General features: G+C 46.7%; 2 protein-coding genes across 3 annotated transcripts; both read right to left on the minus strand.

Annotated features, from left to right (window-relative positions):
* Window positions 1-932: 932 nt before the first annotated feature.
* Window positions 933-10,038, minus strand: LOC120973481 (uncharacterized). The gene is made up of 3 exons (XM_040399160.3): window positions 3,911-10,038; window positions 1,747-3,820; window positions 933-1,656 (listed from the first exon to the last, which is right to left on the minus strand). The coding sequence occupies exons 1-2, from the start codon at window positions 4,366-4,368 to the stop codon at window positions 3,493-3,495; spliced, it is 786 nt and encodes a 261-aa protein (XP_040255094.2). The 5' UTR covers window positions 4,369-10,038; the 3' UTR covers window positions 933-1,656; window positions 1,747-3,492.
* Window positions 10,039-10,163: 125 nt separating this feature from the next.
* On the minus strand, window positions 10,164-12,317 carry LOC109737668 (endoglucanase 11). Of its 2 annotated transcripts, XM_020296792.4 has the most exons (4): window positions 12,056-12,317; window positions 11,445-11,948; window positions 11,190-11,339; window positions 10,168-11,105 (listed from the first exon to the last, which is right to left on the minus strand). In XM_020296792.4, exons 1-4 carry the CDS (start codon window positions 12,281-12,283, stop codon window positions 10,491-10,493), a joined length of 1,497 nt encoding a protein of 498 aa, XP_020152381.1. In that variant the 5' UTR covers window positions 12,284-12,317; the 3' UTR covers window positions 10,168-10,490. The 2 variants fall into 2 exon arrangements, with proteins under 2 accessions (XP_073364746.1, XP_020152381.1); XM_073508645.1 differs by having other exon boundaries at window positions 10,164-11,339.
* Window positions 12,318-15,882: the final 3,565 nt, after the last annotated feature.

Below are 15,882 nucleotides of genomic sequence, written 5' to 3' on the forward strand. Positions count from 1 at the left end.
CGTGGAGCAGCGTCCCCACGCCAACGCTCCAGTGGTAGGGCTCGTCGTCCACTTCACCAACAGGTTCGATGCCTACTACCTGCTCGGCAAGGTGTATTGGTGTGGGTGCGAGTTCATCGCATTCACCACCTATAACATCTTCACCGACTTCGAGAGCGTCTTCCCCGCTCGCAACCGCATGCACAACCTCCCGTATTACCTCGGCGACAACGGCCTTGAGGAGGAGCAGTACTGAAGCCGACGGCGAAGAAGACGGTGAAGCCGACGGTTAAGGTGAAGACGACGGTGAAGACATGGCGGTGTTGCCCTAGCTACCCTATCTACTATGTAGTGTGAGTTTGGTGTGCGTGTTGCCCGACCTAGCTACCCTATCTATGTAAGGACTTATGTAAGAACTTATGTTGCCCTAGCAACCCTATCTAAGTTAAGTTATGTGTGTTATATTAATGCTTTGTTATGTTTGTATTTTGTTTGTCCCAAGTTTAGACACGACTAATTGGTGTGGGGAAAATTAACCAAACTAACTAAAAATGATGTGTTTATAGATGCCTTCTAAAAATAAGAACATATTGTACATTTGTACACGGCTTTGGTTTGAGAGCTCTGTATTTTTTAGGTATTCCAAGAATACTTTGGTTTTCAGAAATATTGAAGTATCAAATACTTTGAGATGTTTGGCTTTAGTCAAAAGTGTAGTTTTATATACTTTAATATGTAGAAAACTACACTATGTTTGAAGTATATAAAAAAGAGGGTTGGACCTCTTTTTCCAATCATGAAGTATTGGTTCGCTAGGCATAATAATACTGCGGTTTGCAAATACTTTGATTCTAAAAAATGAAGGGACCCATAAAGGAAAGCAAAAAAAATCCTCAATGAGATAGAAGAGATTGGGCAATCAAATTAATGAAAAAAGCAATCAGAAACAAAAAAGGACAAAGCAATCGTTCCTAAACAAAAAAAAGAAACATCGCTTGTTTCTGGGCCTCATTTATCCTTTGTGGGCCTATTGCAGCTTGATTCTCTTTGGGCCCGCGAACTAGGTTTCTAGCAGAACTGACGAACTCGAGGACAAAAGTTTGGCAAGTGCGAGAGAGAAGAGATGAACTTGATGTATATCCCTTGTGCTGCTCAAGTACTGCTTACTGTCATCTGACGAGCTAGGGTATGATCCAACACTCGAGGTTATTTGCTAACAAAATAATCCTATCACTGAACTGGTAGTTGTCTTCTGCCGAAACTGAAAGTGTCGAAACTTAACAGTAAACTGCATGCATTCAGAGATCGACAGTTGCATTTGAGATAAACAGACTTGGATTGCTAAACAGTGGCAACAACAGTAGACAAACATCTCTAACGAGAGATGGCCATCAAGTAAAAAATTCCTAGAGCAAGTATTCCTAAAGCTATCAGATTGGATTGCTTCTTCAACTCAATCAGCTGCTTGAAGTTCTTGTTCATCTTCTTCAATTCCGTCTTCAGTTCGACATCTACCACCGTCGGGTATTCCGGACGCGCTGCTGCTGCCGGAGTGGCACTGTCATGGGGCAGATTGAACTCGCGGATTGCATTCCCCCTCGAATCCAGCAAGCCCAACCCTTGAAGCCTCTGGATGTAATCATCCATCCACTCGAAATGGTGGCATTTCTTCACGATCTGAAAACGAAATCATGTAACCTAAATCCAAATCTGATAGATTTTTTGAGAAATTAGAGATAAAGGATGCGAGGAAAACTCAGATCTAACCTGCCCCTCCGGCTTGCTCTCGCATTTGACGAACTCGCGCCCAAAGTTCCCATTCTTCTCCTCCTTCGAAGTCAACCGCTTTAGTGGCGCAGTCAGTGGGCAGTCAGTGCATCGAGTCATCGGCACTGGACCATACACCGGCCACGTGGAACGGGGGGCTGACGAGGAGGTCGACATATCGCCCAAGAGGAAGAAACAGAGGAATTGCTCGAGAGGAAGAAGAACGAGAAGATGGGGAAAGAAACAGAGGAATTGCTCAAGAGGAAGAAGAACGAGAAGATGGGGAAAGAAACAGAGGAATTGCCCGAGAGGAAGAAGAACGAGAAGATGGGGAAAGAAACAGAGGAATTGCCCGATCTGCTCGATGCCTTTGTCTGTCAGATGGAGAAGAGGAGAAGGGGAAGCTATATTGACGATTTTCCACATTGTATTTTGTAGTTTGAATATTTGAACCAACTCTTAACACTGACATGTGGTGGTCATGTGCGAAAAATACAATTTCATATGTAAAGTGGGGCAGATCGTAAAAACCCGAGAAGGACAGTGCAGTAGCCAATCAGGATGCATCACGCGGATCGCGCATGCCTGCCCCACATCTGACGGGTGGTGTTTGGCGCTTGGTAGGATCCGACGGCGGACGTTCGACGCTAGGGTTTGGAGCATTTCTGCGGGGTTATGAGCGAGTCAACGGGGTTATTAGGGTTTGACCAGATTTCAAATGGCCATAACTAAATTAGAAAAAATCGCAAAAATATAAAACAAACGTAGTTCATCCGTTTATGAGACCTAGTTACCATAAAAAAATATAAACTCGGTATAGGGGCATTTTTTTGAAAAATCATTTTTTGAAGTGATCTGTCAAAATCAAGTTCAAATGTTTTTAAAAAATTCAAAAAAACTCAAAATGTTGTAATTCTTGTGCACATAGCCGTCATATGTGACAAGGTTATGAGAAAAAAATATAAACTTGGTGTAGGTCATTTTCATAAAAAAAGGCTTCACACAAATGAGCTATCACCTATGAACATGTTCAGAGTTCGTATAATAGGGAGAGAGGGTTTAGGGTTTGAAAAAAATCAAAAAAATTCAAAAAAATCAGAAAAATCTCCATAGCTTCATTTTCGAGTGAATAAGAAGGATCTGAACTTACTTTTTCATTTTCATATCTAAAACGTGTTATTTGACGGTTTTGAATTAAAAGCATATTTTTTTCAAAAAAATGTAGTAATATGAATATTAATCAATAAATAGTGAGACTTCGTTTTTACCATATATATATATGGAACAAGTGTCAATAAAAATATATATGCCTCATTTAGCCAAGGTCAAAAAAAACTTGATTTCAAACAGGGCTGTTTACCCTAGCTTTCGAGCTTGTTTCTAGCACATTTCTCATTCGGACTGTTCACCTACGAATATTGGACTTCAAATGCTCGATCAAATACACCGCACAGAGCAATGAACCCCCAATGTTCAACTTCAACTTTGGCTTGAATCCAAATTTTGGCCCAAATTAAAATATTGATTTAAATCAAATTTTGATGGAAATTTGAATTCTGACACAAATAAGAAACCAAAGTAGAAGCAACATTATTACAAGGGATCCCTTATTACAACTGATAAGTTTTCACAGTAGCTCAAATATACCAAGTTTTAAGATGCCAACATCTTAATACAAATCTACCAAGTTTTAAGCGATCGACTCGCCCTCAAATTGACAACACAAACATTTCCCAACAACTTAATTCAAATTTTCGACTTGCTCCTTGTGTTTGCAGCTGGCTTCACCGTCTTGCTCCTGGTTTCCCTAGTTGAGATGCCCTTTTCTTTCAGACTCTTGTTCCTTTTGATCTTGGGCTTTACTTGGGGTTTTCCCCATGGAGGTGTTGATGGAGTAGTTCCACTCGCCGAGCACTTGACGACCATTTGACGGTCATCTATGGGTTCAATAATCTTTAAAGGCACAATTGGAAAAATTACCCCCTCCTCTTCCTCTCTTATAGCTTCAAAACCATCAAAGGCCATGGTTTCAAAATCTTCTGCTTCTTCATCTCTTGGCCTTTTCTCCCTAGAGCTGGTAAATAAAATTATAAGCCATAGGCAAAAAAGACAACAAATGCAAACAAAAGGGTAGCTGCATTCTACAAAGGGTGCAAACACATACCAAGATGCTTCATTTGCTACTGCATTCTCCACTGCTTCAATTGCTGCTGCATTCTCCACTGCATCTTCAGTCTCCATTGCTGCTGCATTCTCCTCAGCATTGGCTGTTGTCCATCTTTCCTCCTCTCCAAATGATGCATCCACTGCATTGGTACAAAGCCTAGCAATATACCCCAGAACTCCACATTTTTTGCAAGCACGCTTCTTTGGTAGACGACCCTCCTCACCTGCTCTAATCCTCTGGTTCCTTGGTCTTCCTGGTGGTCTAGTAATGACAGGAGCGTGGAGTTTGAACCCTGGATCTACTATGTTCCATTGATCTTTCCCCAATAGTGCAGGCACATTGTCAGCATAAGCAGACATAAATTTGGCAACAGAGAAATACTCAGAGCAATATTGATCAACTTCACCATCTGCACCCCCGATAACGGTCATCAGATGTAGGGCATGGATTCCCATGGATCTGCCATTGCCTACAAGTACATTCTCTAGTACTTAGGTTCACATGATACCTCCATACCCTATTTTTAGTGTCAGTATAGGTAACCTCTCCCTCATATGTACCAGATCGAATACATTTCATCTTCAGTCCTCTTGCCTTCGAGTGCAATGCCTTAATCAGTGATGGGAGAATTTGATGACCAACATATTGTGTTTCTGCAATTCTTTTGCGAAGAGCCATCTTTATCATGATCATTTGCCTCATCTTGTCAAATGCTTGCCACAACAAGAGCCCTTTCACTGACTTGAACTTTGAATTGAAGCATTCTGCAAGGTTACTGGTCACATAATCTACTTTGCAGATTTCGTTGAATTTGCTTCTTGACCACACCTTACCATGATGTGCATCCATGTACTCCTTCACAAGAGGATTTTGAGCATACAACACTCTCAAATGGTGTTCATGCTTCCTTTTGCTGCATGTGTATGATGCTGGCCATAAGTTCTCATCATAAACTTTACCTTTGAAATTCTTTTTGAAATTATGCGCTAGGTGTCGCATACATTCCCTATGCTCCACTCCAGGGAATACAATTTCCACTGCACTCTCTAAACCCTTGCAAGCATCTGTGTGTATAGGTAAACCTGGGGGTGTGCCTATAATGTTGCGCAACTGCTGCAGAAACCAGACCCAACTTTCCTCAGACTCTGCGTCCACCACACCAAATGCAACTGGGAATAGCCAGTTGTGTCCATCAACTGCAGAAGCTGCTACTAGCTGTCCTCTCCATCTTCCAGTCAAATGTGTAGCATCTACAGCCAAATAGGGCCTGCAACCATCTAGAAACCCCTGCCAGCAAGCCTTGAAACAAACAAAAGCCCTTCTGAAGCACTCCTTCTGAAATGATTTCCCTTTTATTTTGAATGGAACTGTATGCTTGTCAATCTCTACAACACTCCCTGGACTTGCCATCTCCACTTCAGCTTTGAAAGTGTAAAGCAGCTGAAAACTGTCATTCCATTGACCATTAATTCTGTCTAGAGCCTTTTCCCTAGCATTGAAAATTCTCATGTAAGGAATTTCTATCTTGTACTTCTCAAAAAGCTTCCCATGGAGTGCTGTTGGACCAAGTCCAGGTTCTTCTCTTAGCCAATCCAATATAGCATCTGCCACCCACCTAGTTTTTGCTAGCTTGGTTTTGGCCTTCCCCCCCTCCCCCTCCAGGTGGACATGTGTGCTTGTGTGGGTTTTTCTTTATCTGAAACAAAATAAAAGGGTAAAAAACAGTTAAGAAACCTTACTCAACGATCTGGAACTAAATTACTAACTAAACTTGGATTACCTGAATATATTTGCTCTTTCCACCTACACCTAGGATATGGACAAAATACTATGAACCTTGCTGGCTCACTCCTTTTAATCTTATAGGTGTTTTCAGATATAATGCACCATGTTGTCACTGCATTCCGACAGTCCACCATTGATTGGAAAATGGTACCTACACTAAGCTCAGGTTTTTCCCTGTTCCACTCAATTGTTGGCATGTCATCACCATCGTATTCATCCTCGATTAAGCTGTCCATGTTCTCCACCTTCTCTTCATCGTCAGTGTCATCAAACCTAGCTTGGCTGATGGGCTCCTCCATATATTCATCATCCACTGCTTGCTGACTGGCTACATCGACCAGTTCAGGAAACATCATCTCGTCTTCATCATCATTTGTAGGCACTGCCTCGTCAGGTTCTGCATCTTCTTCTACACCAACTGCAGAAGGTACACGAGAAGCAGCAGCTGAATCGGAACCAGAATTGGCAGCAGGCATGTTGTGGCTCCATGAACCACTTGCTTTACTTGGTGTCGACCTACAAGGAGTGCCGGGGTGCTAGCTATTAGCACAGACAAATGATGTCTGAACTCCCTTCCCCTTCGCCCGTTTTGCGCGTGGCGGAAGCACATCGATTTGGAGTTTACCAAATCGGCAGCCAGCAATCCCAGCAAAAAGCAACGACATATGATCGTCGCAAGTTAGTGGGAGAAATCTTTGCTCGTCACTGCTGAAGTAATTCAGTTCAACAGCATCGGCATCACTCCAGGGATAGGTGTTTCGGAGCTCAGCTCGCAAATCTTTGAAAGATATGCTGGTTTCTACCACTTTGGGATAGAAAAATGATGAAATCAAATGGGGTTTAGTACCACGCAGCACACTAGTTTCCATTCTAATCGCCAGCCGGAAAGCCAGCGCGGGATCAATCCTATTTTGTTGAAGGAAACAAAGGCTTCAGTTAGCCGGGTAAAATCGAGCACAAATTCAAACGATTCAAGCAAACAGAAGTCAAATACGGCCTACAATACACTTAGAACGTCAATTCGAGAGGAAACAATGCTTACCCAGGTTTAATCCATGAATTATCTGCCGCAGATTCCACCCAATCCTCTCCACGGTCGACTGCATTCCGGCCGTCCTCACTCAACATCGCTATGTAATCCCAGGTGGGGAGGTGGGCTATATCTGGCGGAGACGCGGCGTCGCCGACGAACTGAATAGGGGCATAGGGTGGAGGAAACAACTGCGGTGGACGCGGCACGACGCCGGCGGAGGGGGAGGGGCGGCGCGGTGCAGTGCGGCCTGTCTAGATTTGTTTCAGATTCAGACAAGCTGCCCAATACGTGTCTCCTTGCGGTCCCACCCGTCAGCAAGCAACAGTCAGACGAAGACTCGGCCCCACTCGTCAGCAATTAACGGTCAATGGACGGTCAAGACGGCAAACGCCCGCTATGAGCATTTGTGAGAGTTTCAGCTAAGGAAGAGGGGAAAAGTGAGCAAAAGTTTGGAGCGTGGGGAAAAGTGAGCACAACTAAGGAACCAGGGGCACTAATTTAAATATCCCTTGATAAAAACGGTTGTATCCATAATTATGATGTGATGCAGAGGCCGGAGTTTTTAACTTTCATTGCAACAAAGAAAAGACAAAGGGAAAATAAACTTTGTGAAACCGGCATCCTCTAATTTACTCCCTCCATTCCTTTATTTAAGGTGTATTATTTTCGGCACGGTAACCAAGACACATAATTATAGACATGTTAGGACGAAATTACCCTTGGTAAATTTGTTGGTTAGTGGCAAGTAAATCAGTTACTCCAGGAAAGTGAGAGATACATGCAATTGACAGAGATAGAGTTTCCTTCTTTTGCTACAAGGAGAGATACAGACAATTAGGAGAGATATACTTTCCTTTTTTTCTGGAGGGCTAACAGGGGAATTATGAGGAATTAAAAGAAATGCACCCTACATTTTGGAATTTTATGAAAAAACAAGTAAACCTTATATAAAGGAATGAAGGGAGTATAATTTTACCAACTGGTGGGATGTGTGTGTGAACATAAGTTTGCCAGACCTAAATGACATATAAGAAAATTTACAATTGCCACGCATAACAAACTAAATCTGCCACATTTTAAAACAAACAAGAAAACTTAACAATTATGTTTGAACCTAAGTTGCCATTGTTTACCAAGATGACGGCAAAATGTATTGGAAAGAAAAATTATGAAATAGTCTTATGAAAACAAATTTGTTGTGGATGTTCAAAATAAATTTGCCATGGTGTAAAAAAGAAATTTATAATAGTTTGTTCAATGAATGTGTACAAAAAGGAATTTTACCGTTGTTTTTTCAACAAAAACTTGCCATTCAAAAATAGTTGACCACGTTAAAATATTATGGACCAGGGTTCAAATATAGATTTCACATGGTCCAAATATAAATCTACCATGGCAGAGAACGAAAAACAATATACCATGTATTATTCAGTAAATTTGATACGGTCCAAAAAAATAAATTTGTCATGGCCCATTAAATAAATTTGCTATGGTGCAAAGAAAAGAAATTCGCCATGATCTACAATAAAAACAGAATTTGTCATGCCATCTACTATAAAAATGTGAGGATCCACACGAACTACTTGCCATTGTGCTAAAAATGATATTAATGGCAAACTATGTGTAAGTTTACCATGATGGCAAATATAGTGTGAAATTGCTATGATGCACACGAGATACTTGCCATGATGCTAGAAATAACAATAATGACGAAATGTGTGTAAGTTTGGCAAGTTGGCATGTTTAGTGTAAAATGGCCATGATGTATGCAAGCTAATTACCGTGATGCTAAAAAGGCATCAAATGTAGTTTTACACACTAATTTGACATGATGCAAAAAAATATCATATCAAAAATTGTGTGTAAAGTTGCCATGATTGCATACACACTACTTGCTTGCATCTATATTTTTTTTGCTTTCGCTTTGCGACGGTTTGGTTGTCACTCTACTATTCGTGTGGTGGCATCTTCATATTTGTTGTCATGGTTACTTAAGAATCGTTTTTGCCATGGAAACTTAAAGCATGTTGTCATGTCAATCGAAATCTCACCCGTGGCATTATTTCGAAGGCGAGTACTAGGCGTCGGTCGGCCGGCCGAAATTGGGCCGACCGTGAGCAAGCCGTTTGATTGGTCTCCCTGAGCCGTCAGATGCAACCCCCCAGTGGATCTTCTTGCCCCCTCCCCGACTGGGTCAACGTGTGGGGGCTTCCCATTTCTTCTTCCCCGATCAAGTCCAACGACACCCCTAGCGCGACACCCACCCCTCGGCTCACCTCCTCATCGCCCGATTGTAGCACCGCCACGTGCGTCGCCGCATTTGTGCCTCTCGACGCCACAACAGTTAGCATTGAAGCACACCTGCTTTTGTGAAGCTCCAGTTTCTGTCGTTCCGGCTCTCCATCGGCGGGTTCTAGCAGGTAGCCCTTGTGGTTGTAGCATTCACGACGTTGCCTCCTCTGGTTTTGCCGCCATCACGCCACCGTGTTCATGAACAAAAACTCGGCAGAAGAAACAATATTTGTAGGTGGTAGCAAAAAACATAAGCAGTCACAACAAAGAATGACCATGGTTCGAGCAAAAAATGCATCGGCGCCTACGGTTGCAACAAAAGAACCTCACCGAATCCAGCAAAAGAATTGTCGATTTAGCAAAACAAAAGGCCGGTGCCAGCAAAATGACCCGTATCGTCGTCCAGTTCCAGCGCTGTGTGTGCGGATGCAACTTTTTTGTCGGCCGGTTCCAGCAGCAGCTAGATGCAGCTTTATGCCCAGCCAGTTCCAGCAAAAAACTTACCGGTTGTAGCACCGGGGGCGTTGTCTTCATCACCCAGAAGTGCTACTCGCCCATGGCCTCCTCTGCCCCCAGTTGCAGCACCGTCCCCACCACATTGCCTCGCCATATCTGTGGGAGGCGAAGGAGCCATGCGAATGCCACAACATTTGGGAGGCAGGAGCCGCACGAGCACCGCGTTGGGAAGCCACTCGCCGGAAAAGATCGTCGTGCGTGGGCTGACCATGGCCGGGGTTCGGAGGTGGAGGAGGGAGGAGAGAGACGGGCGACCAAATGTGTGGTTGCGCTGCGTCGAGGAGGGATAAGATGAAGGAGAGAAGAGAGAAAGCGGTGTGCGTGGGGCCCAGAGCTGCGTGACTCGCGTGCGCGAGGCACAAGCGCGTTAGCGAGCGAGGCAACCGGCCGAATATTTGTTAAGAGCTGAGATTCAAAGAGCTCTTCTACACATATGATAATTTTGTGCCCGACGCCTGCATGATACTACGTGGCAGCACCAACAACGTTTAGGCAAAAAAAAAATTAAAGCTGATGCTAGTGCAGTTGGGAAGGAAATATCGCCGCAGATGGTGTCGTCCGTGAAGCAATTTCGAGATTCAAATGCAGTCCAGAAGGTTTCAATACTCGAAATTACTTCACACACCTCCCACCCAACGCTGTCATGTATCGTCATATTTGCTTCTCACGATCACGCAGATGGTGTCGTTCGTGAAGCAATTTCGGGATCAAACGCAGTCCAGATGGTTTCATTACTACCAACGTGGGATTTCTTGCAAATTCCTGAACACTTAATTCCTGAACGCTTAATTAACACCTCGGTAAGTTGTTTTTGATCAGCTAAATAGTAATTACCTCCGTCTGAGAATATAAGAGACGGGGATGATTTTTCAGTTTAAAATTAAACTGAAAAATGTCTTATATTTTGAGACCGAGGTAGCACTGTAGAAAGATTCCACGTGGTAGCCGTGGTCATTTCTTGTAGCTGCCGGCAAAGTAGGCGAGGCAACCAACGAGGGGTGCGTTGGTATACGTGGTGGGCTCCGACCGCGCATAGTCGGCGCGGTCGTCCGGGAAAACGTCGTTCTGGTCCGGCCCGCCGACGACGGCGCCGGTATGCACGTTGGGATTAGGGCCGCCGGCGTAGAGGTAGCCCTGGAAACCCTCCTGGCAGCCGATGTGCGCCGGGTGCGCGGCCACGGACGGCATGGAGGACGCCCTGTGGTGTATCCTCTGCGGGGAGCGCGCGCCGTAGCCCACCATGTAGGACATCCCCAGCGGGTTGTCGCCCAGCACGTAGTCCACCTGCCTCTTGGCCAGGGCCCTGAGGGCCTTGTAGGTGACGGGGAGGTTCTGGCAGGAGAAGGCGCGGTTGGAGACGGCCATGTACTTGGCGTAGGTGGTGAGCAGGAAGCTCGCGGAGGCGACGTACTGCAGGTTGGCGTTGCCCGACCGGTGCATCAGCCCGCCCGGCGTGTACGGCGTCGTCGACGTAGGGGAGCTGGACTTGGGCAGGACGCGGCAGATGAACTCCTCCGCTTGACGCGTGAACGGCTCCAGCCTCTTGTCCCCGTCCAACAGAGCCCTCTGCCCGGACGGATGCAATTTGTTAGCTGGGTGGAACCTGATGGCATATTGGCATTGAAGGGTTGCATGGTGTGTTTCAGTTACCCGTGACAGTAGGACGCGCGCTCCGGCGAGCTTGTTGTCCCAGCTGAACATGTCGACGCCGTCGTTGGCGCCGAGGGACATGAGGTCGTTGAGGTAGGAGCTGTTCTTCGTCGCCCAGAGCAGCCATGTAGATCCCCATAGGAGCTCGTCCTGCACACCGTGCGCGCAAAGTCGTGACAAGAAACACGCAGGAGCACTATATGAGGATTTTCAATTCGTTGCACGGCGTGATCTTTTAAAGGATTTGACTTGCACCTTGTAGCCGGAGTAGGACGGGTAGTAGTTGCTCACGCCGCCGCCGACGTGGTCGCTGTACTTCCCCTGATGCTGCCAAGCGAACGCCATCACGTCCCTGGCCGCCGCGACCAGCCTCCTGGAGTAAGCCGGGTCGGCGGCCTTGAAGACCACGCTGGCCGCGGCGAGCGCGGCCGCGGTCTCCCCTGCGACGTCGGACCCCGGGGTGGACGCCGACACCTCGTACACATTCCGCGGGGTGTCCATGTCCTCCGGCCGCTCCCAGCAGCGGTGGTCGGCGTCGGCGTCGCCCACTCCGACGTAGAGTTTGCCCGGGGTCGTCTTGGCTGCCTTCAGGAGGTAGTCCGTCGCCCACCGTACCGCGGCGCGCGCGTCGTGAACGCGCGCCTCCATCCGCCCGCCGTACTCGATGATGCTCCACGACAGCATGGTCGCGGTGAACGCCATGGGGAAATTGAACTTGACGTTGTCGCCGCCGTCGTAGTAGCCGCCGGTGAGGTCGACCTGCCGGCCCAAGTACGCCCATCAACCACACCCGAGTCAAGAAAAGTCAAATTATAGGTCAGCACGTTGACCACAATCATGCATGTGCCACAAGTAGACTTGCTCACGTTTGCGGCCGAGCCGTCGGACATGGCGGAGTTGGACCTCCACTTGACGGCCTGGTCCGCCGGCTGGGGGCCGGACCTCTGCCCCTGGAAGAAGAGCAACGACTTGGCGAGCGCGTCGGCGTAGTCTGGGTGTCCGGCGGCAAGGACATGGCTGGAGAACCAGACGAGGGAGAAGACAAGAAACGCAGACGCGCGTGATGATGGTGCCAAAGCAGCCGAATTGCTCATCTTCTCTCCCGACTGCTACAGCCTACCGCGTCTGGGCTAATGCGACATTGCAATGCATGGCGGTGATTTATACTAGTACATGCGACGGGCTAGGAGGAGCTCGCTGCAACGACGTCTACGTACGGTATCGCAAAATTAATCTGGAGCCAGGTTGCAGATTGTTTATGTTATCTCATGAGCTCTCGAGATCCTACACCGGAACGCGAGCTGGGTCAGAGCGATGGATCATGGGGTCGAAGTATCTAATCTAACAGATCCAGGGATCATGGGCTGAGGGGCTGAGGGGCTCAATTATAATCGGCTAACACCATTGACACTACTTGTTTTGGATTGTTGCTGTGAAAGTATAATGTTCTCGTAATCGCCCTGTCCTGAGAACTATATAATTGAGTCCCCACATCTTCTTTGGGAGTGCGTTCTCCTCTCGATCAGTGTGGTGCCTCCGGATCCTGCGATCCTTGGCAGCTTATCGGGTGGTTTTCGCGTACTCTCTTAAGGGTTACTCAAAGGAGGACATGGCGATCGACGGAGAGGGAGAAGCGTAAATGTGGCGATCTTGACCGGCCTTGCTGCCGGTACAGGCTACATCAGAACAGAAAAAGGCTCGCACTCATATGTAATGAGGTCATCTCGTGGCCCAAATCCAATTTGCTATTGCTCTGCGTGTGAAACTGAAGCATGTCTGACTGAACTCTGCATGTTTTCTCATCCAAAAGAATAAGAAGCACGTGATTACTACCCCTTCCATCCCAAAATGTAGTGTCTACTACATCTTTTAGTCAAACTTTGTAAAGTTTGAACAAATTTATAGAAAAACGTATCAACATTAAGAATACCGAATCTGTTGATGTATAAATGCATTGCATAGTTTTTTTTGTTGCATTGGCTAGAGCATGCACTTCTACATGGTATCAGAGCCAAGAGGTCTTGAGTTCAAGACCCGACTGGCGCAGTTAAATTGCAGCCCACTTTCGGCTCACGTTTTACCCTGAGGGAGCCACACGTGAAGAGGAGTGTTGACGTATAAATGTATTGCCCAGTCTCTTCCATCAGATCGGTTTTTTGGTTCCATTGGCTAGAGCATGCACTTCTACAAAATCAATACCATTACATTCATCATGAAATATAACTTTCATGAGGTATATATTTATTGTATTTTTAGGTAGTTTACCAAGCTGACTGCTTGGTCATGTAGTATATATTTGATATTGCATATATATATATATATATATATATATATATATATATATATATTTGGTCTACCAAGCGCCCCTCCCCCTTCTCCGCCGTCGCCGAAGGGCGTCGCCAAGCAAAGCCCATGCGGTGCCACTGGCAGCGGGGCCTGGTCTCTCTCCCTCTCGATTCGGACGGGGCGACGCGAGACGCCAGATCAGGCGGAGGCTCGCCCGACGGCTGGGTGCGCGCCCGGCGTCGGTTGCGAGCTTGGGGCGGCTCGGGCGGGAGGAGCGGTGCCGACGGTGGTCCAGGCAGAAGCAGCGGCTCGAGGAGGCAGGCAGTCGTCCAGGCAGCGGCTCGAGGGGGCTTCCTCCCGTCTGGACCTGGGCCTGCGCAGGGGCGGCGGCTCGGCTTGTCATGGTTGTGGCTGGAGGATGGAGGGGGTACCGGGGTAGCCGCCCCGTGGAGAAGGTGGATGGTGGTGCGGTGGATGTGCGACTCTTGTGGCGGAGGATGGTGGATTGTGGTGTTGTCTCTCCCGTCGGTGAGGCTCGAGGTGCCGTGTGTGCTGGGGTTGTCCTTGGCCGTGGGGCACGGTGTTGGGCAAGCGCTACTCCGGTGACACTGGCCAGTCCGATGGTGGCGCACTGCCTCCTCTCGTTTATAGGAGGTCTTGACACTGGTGGCCTAGGACCGGCGGGCATGGTGGCTTGGATGCTTAGCTGTCGGTGGTGGTCTTGGCGGTGGGTGGTTTCAGCTCCGTGTGCGAGGTGGTGGCAGAGATGGTGGAGGTGGTTGTGCTGCGTGATGCGACACCTCCTATAGTGTTGGTCGGCCAGATTGAGCAACTCCAGAACTTTGGGTTTTTGTGATCTTGGGCTGGGAGAGATCCCTGCTTCGCGACACCGAGGGTAGCAACGGCGACGTCTGTGGACGCCGTCCCCTCCTTGGAGGCGTTGCTTTGGCCCCGGTTCGACTCCCTCCCTCGTGCTCAGGGGAAACCCTTGGTCCGGGCTCATGACCAGGCGGCGGCGACGTCATAGCATCGTTCCCTCCTTGGAGGCACCGTCTTGTAGCTCGAGGAGTCCCGGTAGCACGGCTCAAGTTAGTGTCGGCTACTACTCTGGGCGTGGTCCTCTGGGGCGCCATGTACACCATCGTCGGCGCCCTCCCGACAACATCGTCTTTAGGTCTTCCTAGGCCTTGTCGTCCACTTGCCGACTTCTTCTTGGCGCAAAGGGTGGGATAAGTTGGTCTGTGTTGTCATCGAGTCTTGGTCTTGTTGTAGAGGTCTCCGGCATTGGTTGTGATTCGACTTGGTTGCTATGTGGCTTGCCTCGCTCATCGCCTTTGGCGTGAGGTTGACCTAGGTGTAGCATGTATCGTAGTTCAAGTGGTGGGTGTGTTCGGTGGATGTGGATGCTAATCCTTGTGATTGGTGTGGTAATGGCAGAAAGACGTTGTATCCGGCTTCTTTGCCGCTTCTTCTTTATTTTTGCCGGATAAAACATAGTTTTATTCCATGCTAATACTGCTAAAACAATATACGGTACACATGCTTATGCATATTCTAGAAAAGAAGGATATAGATATTTTTCTCTAGAACACTCCTCCGTTATATTTTTTGCATTAATAGTTTATTCACCGCAAACAAAGTAATCAATTATTGCAAGCCAGATGTAGTTAATTATCGGATTCCATGATACTTTCCAAAAACAACAACTCAGTTTGTTTGTACATAAATACTACCTCCTCCGTTCCTAAATATAAGTCTTTTCAGAGATTTTAATATGGACTATATACGGAGAAAAATGAGTGAATCTACTCTCTAAAATATATGTATCATCCATATGTGGTCCGTATTGAAATCTCAAAAGAAAAACTTTTATTTATAAACGGAGGGAGTTATCGAAAAAAAAACACTAATTATTCAACTCCACCCAAATCATATGTGGTCCTCGATGGTCATCTAAGTATATTGTCGTCACTCCGGACGCGGCTTTTTTGCTCCTAGGTGCATATGCACCCATTGTCGAAAACACACATTTTGAAAAGTTGAAAAATTTGGAACAAAAATCCCGCGTGTATATCCGGACATTTTATGTCCGTTCACAAGGTTTCGGTGAAAAACGACGTTTTTTGTGGCTTGTGTAAAAAAGATAAAGAAATGCCTCGTGAATAGTTAGAATGGAGCATCAGAAATTGTCTTTTTTACACAAGCCACAAAAAACGTCGTTTTTCACCGAAACCTTGTGAACGGACATAAAATGTCCGGATATACATGCGGGATTTTTGTTCCGAATTTTTTAACTTTTCGAAATGTGTATTTCGACAATGGGTGCATATGCACGTAGGAGCAAAAGGGGATATCCCCGTCACTCCTCCAGAATTTAAAAGAAGTAATTTATCTGGTTGAATTTTGT

Source organism: Aegilops tauschii, chromosome 2, assembly GCF_002575655.3.
Source record: "Aegilops tauschii subsp. strangulata cultivar AL8/78 chromosome 2, Aet v6.0, whole genome shotgun sequence".
Classification (NCBI taxonomy): Eukaryota; Viridiplantae; Streptophyta; class Magnoliopsida; order Poales; family Poaceae; genus Aegilops; species Aegilops tauschii.

Bases quoted from the DNA above. Each gene is read 5' to 3' on its own strand.
- LOC109737668 (XM_073508645.1), bottom strand. From the start codon at position 12,283: ATGAGCAATTCGGCTGCTTTGGCACCATCATCACGCGCGTCTGCGTTT. The intron at 11,949-12,055 runs GTGAGCAAGTCT...TTGGGCCGGCAG, and splicing joins CCGACGGCTCGGCCGCAAAC to GTCGACCTCACCGGCGGCTA. The intron at 11,340-11,444 runs GTGCAAGTCAAA...CACGGTGTGCAG, and splicing joins CGTCCTACTCCGGCTACAAG to GACGAGCTCCTATGGGGATC.
- LOC120973481 (XM_040399160.3), bottom strand. From the start codon at position 4,368: ATGGGAATCCATGCCCTACATCTGATGACCGTTATCGGGGGTGCAGAT. The intron at 3,821-3,910 runs GTATGTGTTTGC...TTTATTTACCAG, and splicing joins GTAGCAAATGAAGCATCTTG to CTCTAGGGAGAAAAGGCCAA.